The 5513-nt window shown below is 35.0% G+C and overlaps 1 protein-coding gene across 1 annotated transcript in view; it reads right to left on the bottom strand.

Annotated features, from left to right (window-relative positions):
* The window catches only part of SACS (sacsin molecular chaperone), a 22359-nt gene extending 17796 nt beyond the window's left edge, over positions 1–4563 (bottom strand). The window contains 3 exon segments of the mRNA XM_010087907.1: positions 426–1908; positions 3036–3182; positions 4458–4563. Of these exon segments, the coding sequence (XP_010086209.1) occupies positions 426–1908; positions 3036–3182; positions 4458–4473 (1646 nt within the window). The 5' untranslated portion in view covers positions 4474–4563.
* Positions 4564–5513: the final 950 nt, after the last annotated feature.

Raw genomic sequence — 5513 nt, 5'->3', positions numbered from 1 at the left:
AGGAATGGAAAGAACAAAGGGAGAGCAGATGTAATCTCAAGTTTTAAGTTTAATAAAATCTCCTTTCATTACCTAATTTAATGTACGTCCTAGTATGCACACTTCTAAGTTCCTCCTATTTAGAATTCTCAGAAGAAAGCTAACTTGAAATGTATTCTGAGGTATTATGTTAAAGCCTAGATCACACAATTCTTTATAGTTATAATGGCAAGTAGCTGTCAAACTTTTCAAATGAGACATATGCACATAAACATCTACATATACGCAGAAAACTGAGTTCTATCTATGCATTATTTCATTACATTACAGGCTGCTGCATATCATCATGCTTGCTGATAAGCAAATAACAGTCTGAAGCTCCATTTTAACGCTTAAAGTAAAAAAAAAAAATAATCAGTATTTAATATTTAAAATATTAAGTATACCTGGGATATTCTTCTGAGGTGATGTAAACTACATCCTGTTCTGATACAGATGAGGAAAAGGGAATAAAATTCCTATTCTGTAATGGCAAAAGCTCCAATCCAATCAGTTCACTGTAGACTCCATCAGAAAGTACAAATTCTAAAAGATTAAGCTTTTCTTCAGCAGGTCCACTGTGTCCAGATTTCCTTAGTACTTGCCGTACTACAGCAGGAGTCACTTTTTTCACAGCTTTAGCATTAGAAATAGTAAGATGCACTGCACTAGCAATATTTGCTGGCACCTGGGCAGTCTGCTTCCCTGAATTCTGGAGGTAGTTGAGAACAGAGTGTGTGTACTCCAAACTCTCGTCCATTTCAGAAAAGTGCACCTGTTCCACCTTTATCCACTGATTACTCATTGAGTAAATAACTGTATGCTGGAGCAGCTCTTTAAAGAGAGGTACTACAATTGGTTTCCAGGGTACCCTGATTTTGTTCTCATCAGGCCATAACCTATAAATTCTTTCAGCTGACAACGGAAAATCCGAATTCTTCTCAGTCTCCATTCGTTTGATAGCTTCCAAAATAAGGGTGGTATATGCCTTTGGCACTATATTCACCACAAGAAGATCATTCCACAAAGCTGCTGGATCTCTCCACTGATCCAGCTCTCGCCATTTGATACTCCTCCTATTGTCTGTGAGACCAAAGAAACCACTAACATGAACTGGGAGTCCAGTTTTGCTTTCTTCACCTGGAGGCAGAGGTAGAAAACAAAATGCTCTTCCTGAAAAATCTGCTACAGCTCCTTTCTCTTCCCCATTAGTTGATAAAGACATGGCTATTCCAATAGTAGGAACAAATTTCAAGTCATCAGCTAAACAATCCAGTTCAGTACACATTCCTCTACCACCTACACAGTTACACACTAACCAAGATGTTTTCTGTGCATCCTTAACACTCTCATCTTCTACAACTATATTTACATGGTATGTCACACATGTTATGCTATTGCTTGGAACTCCTTTACAATACTGATTTATTGCATTTCCTAAGATCTTGATAGAATTTGGTCTTTCATGTTTCAAAGCCTTGTTCTCACTAGCGGTTACTCTAAAAATCAGCCTCTCAGTTCCATCAGCTTCCCTAACATGCAATGAAACATCCTGAACACTCTTCAAGAAGAGCAATACTGTGTCTGCATCTGCTCTGAAGGATTCAAACAGCTCCAAAACCTTCTGTTTGTCGTAAACATTGCTGCTCAGCTGGGAAGGCTGCAGACGAAGTGGGAAACGAAAAAAGGTACCAGGAAAGTTTCCATTCTTAAAGGTTTCCTTAGTGCTGCCAAATACACCAATGAATGGTGCAAACTGGTCTGTAAGCTCATTGATTTCCTTGCTATCTTCTTTTAGATTCCAACACTGGCCTGATTCATGAGGTCCAAAAAGGGTTTGATGGGGATCGAGCATTCCAATCTGGTCACCACTGAAAATACTAGGGACATCTGTATACATAAAAAACAACAACTATTAATAATTCTAAACCAACATAATTTTCAAATATAGTCTGATTCTTAATGAATAAATTTTAAAAGGGCAAAAAAACCAAATCTAATACAACTACAATGAACCTATTATAATTCCGGTAACATATAATTCAGTGCTTATTGAGAGGAAGAAAAAAGCACACCCCTATTCTGCAATTAAATATACAGTAATTTAACTACTTGAATTTTAGCAAACAGTGAGCAACAAAGTGTAATTTTTTTCAACTCTATACTTTGATCTTTCCAATATTTTCATGAAAAAAATTAATTTACTAAAGATATATTCTATTACATTCATACTTTGCAGATCTTGAAGGCTTTCAAAAAGTAATCTTACACATTTAAAAGCATAAATTCCCAGAATTATCAAACGACTGAATGTATTAACTGAGCTTTTATTCGTGCTCAACTAGGTAAAATATTGTAAAAAAACATCCTGTGTCTTACAATCTCAATTCACAAGTTAAAAATGTTATTTCAGCAAAAATTTGCTTCTTATCCTGTACAAGTACAATGTAAGCACTATTTACGCTATATGCTTCTTCCATACAGCAGTAAAACATTTTGCTAGAATAATAGGTTTCAAGACTGAATAGTACCAGCTTGTGAAAGAGTATGTACTATCTCCCTCAAATGTGAATGTGCATCTTTCTCTATCATGGAATATCCTTTCTAGCATGAAATAAAATCACTGCTTATTATGCAAAGAACCTGTATAAAAGTTTCAGTCTAGTCGAAACTTTCACAATTCTACTTCTGTATCTACCCTATATTACTGGCCTCTATACTATGAACAGCAATACATAACTGAAATAACAGTGTAAAGGAATGTTAATTTCAATACAAGAGACTAAGTACATAATGATGTTACTAGAAGAAACAAATCTCTTACAAAAAGGTTCAAAATCCAAAGGATATCTTACAGAGTTTTAGAATAAAATATGAACTCTTCTTAAGGAAGCTTAGCCAGGGATCTAATTTTAAAATGCACCACAGAGAAAATCTTAAATATTTGATAAGCATCTAAAATAATTAAACAATTTAAAACTTCAACATTTTCATTGTAAAATATCTACTGAGAGTACCCGTTATATGATAAACTGAATTAAAGCCAATTCCAAATCTTCCAACTTTCAGGGGATCATCTTTCTTCCTGCTTCTTGCTATTTCCTGTATACCATGCCAGTCCTCAGGGGTGAAAACTGCATCATTGTATGCATAAAATGCTGGCCCTATAATAAATAGGCAAGTGTTAAAAAGATGACAGAAGAAAATTAATTAATCACTGTTAAAAATTTCTAGGAAATTAACTTACAGAACTGAGAAAGTATTTCTTTAAAGTATGCAAATTTAATGGGGAAGCTATGAGTCAAGATGACATAAAATTATGGTTGGCGATGAATGGGAGGTATAGAATGGCAGCAAAAACAGGAATGAAGATGGATTTACTTCTGTATATGGTACTTAAGAGATTTATATTCTGATGTGGTATCTAGTTCTGGTGTCCACATTTTAAAAGAATGATTCTGAAAAACTGAAGTGAAAGCAGAAAACAACAAAACTTCTGAAAGAAGAAGTGTACTGTGGCACAAGACTTATAACTCAATCTGTTCAGTCTATCAAAAGGATGTTTGAAAGATGTACTTATCACAGTCTATTAATACCTCCACTGGAAGGGAATACATGTCAAGAAATAACAATAACCTGTGTCTAGAAAGTAAGACAAACAAATTCAAATTAGAAGACATAATGAGGCTGAGTAACAACCGAAAAAAAAGCTAGAAAGAAGTAGTAGTGGATCATTCACCACTGAAATCTTCAAATCACAACTGAACACCTTTTAGGATGATTATGCAAACTAATTTGTTTGATAAATACATAACTGACCTCTGTCACACAAAGCTGTATTAGATGATGTAAAAACCTTTGCCTGGAGCAAAGTTTGATATCAGAGTGACAGAATAAATGGTAGGAAAGAATATAGAACTGCCTGGAGAGTACTGAAATGAAAGGGTCTAGGGCCATCTTTACATTAAGATTTGGAGATAGTTCTCAAAAGGTACAGGTTAATATGCAAAAAAATCTGAAAATTATCGTCTAATACCCCAAGCATTCTTTTATCCTAGATCTTACTTATTAGATCTTGTTTACTTGCGCTACTAAAAATCCTCTCCTGTATTTTGGGGTACAGAGTGAACCCAGTGAAATAAACCACAGGATGCACAGTCACCCTGGGAGAAATGACTCAATTCTTCATGTTCTACTTTATTCTTTCTCAAACAACATTAACTGGAAGCAGTTGGAATGCTGCTACTGACAGCCTGCAAGAAGACAGTGTAGGGCCTTCAACACCAAAAGAAAAGAATTATCAACATTAGAACACCTAGTAAGGTGGAAGTAGCAATCGAGTCAACCCCTAATGGTCATCTCCACACAGCAAAGAGAAAAATACAGAACCACATGCATATTGAAGAATAATGGCCAAAACTAATAAAAATTATATTTACCCTGATATTGTGCCATGTCCTTTGACCATAGAGTTTCTGTTCCATACTGAGTTTCATCATATAAAAACCTAACCTCTGTGGCACCAGCATCTTCTGCATTCTGTATCAGTTCCTGAGGCAGAAAAAAAAAATCAAATAAAAACAAAGTATAATGCAGTAATGTTATACAGATTCTATCAATGACCTTCCAACTTAACCGGTAGAAAATAATAAGCAACTGTCTCCAGTGTAATTGTTTTCATACTTTTCAATCAAAATAGTTTCATGCAGCTTACCCCAATTAAAACAGACATCATTATAAAAGGAATATTCAAATACTATAAAAGTGATTTGAATTTGGAGCTCAAATACCACATATAAGCAGTATTTATAAAGTTTATAAATAAGCTACTAAACTGTTACTACTATAACTATATTATCCCAAATCAGAGTTGTACAAGTCTAACACAATGCAAGACTGCAGAGGAAAAAAAAAAAAATCAAAGTTTACTGTTAAGCCCACACAACATCTGTAAAACAAGTGGCAACAAGTCATAAAAGGGCAATACACAGCACTCTACTTTACACCAACTGAATGCCATTTAAGTTAACATTTTGCAGTATGAACCAACTGTTCAAGAGCCACAGTGCTCACTTCTAACATCCCTTCAGCAAAGATCTGCAAAACAGTTCTGACCAGTAACTCTGTAAATCATGAACCAACAGAGATCACCTGTTGAATGAAGCCCATAGACTAGAAAGAGGCTTATGTTGAGTATTTGTTAAATAGCATTAGTAGTGGTGAGAGCTACGGAAAACTCTAATAACTAAAATGTCAATAAACTAGTTCTGAACACTACCATTAATAAAACATGCCTATCCAGTCCCATCTACATCAATAGCATTATACACTGCAGACATGTAAGCATGATTATAAATACCTACAGGAGTAGAGATTCATACAGCGTTCTATTTACATCGAATCATCAAAGTGTGTCAGAGCTCCAACGATACACACTCATGCGTACACATATACACATGTACACACATGCGTGTATGTGTGTGTGGGTGTATGTA

Source organism: Pterocles gutturalis, unplaced genomic scaffold, assembly GCF_000699245.1.
Source record: "Pterocles gutturalis isolate BGI_N339 unplaced genomic scaffold, ASM69924v1 scaffold38291, whole genome shotgun sequence".
In the NCBI taxonomy this organism is placed as follows: Eukaryota; Metazoa; Chordata; class Aves; order Pterocliformes; family Pteroclidae; genus Pterocles; species Pterocles gutturalis.
The sequence above is the reverse complement of the archived record's forward strand: the minus strand, read 5'-3'. Positions and strand labels throughout refer to the sequence as shown.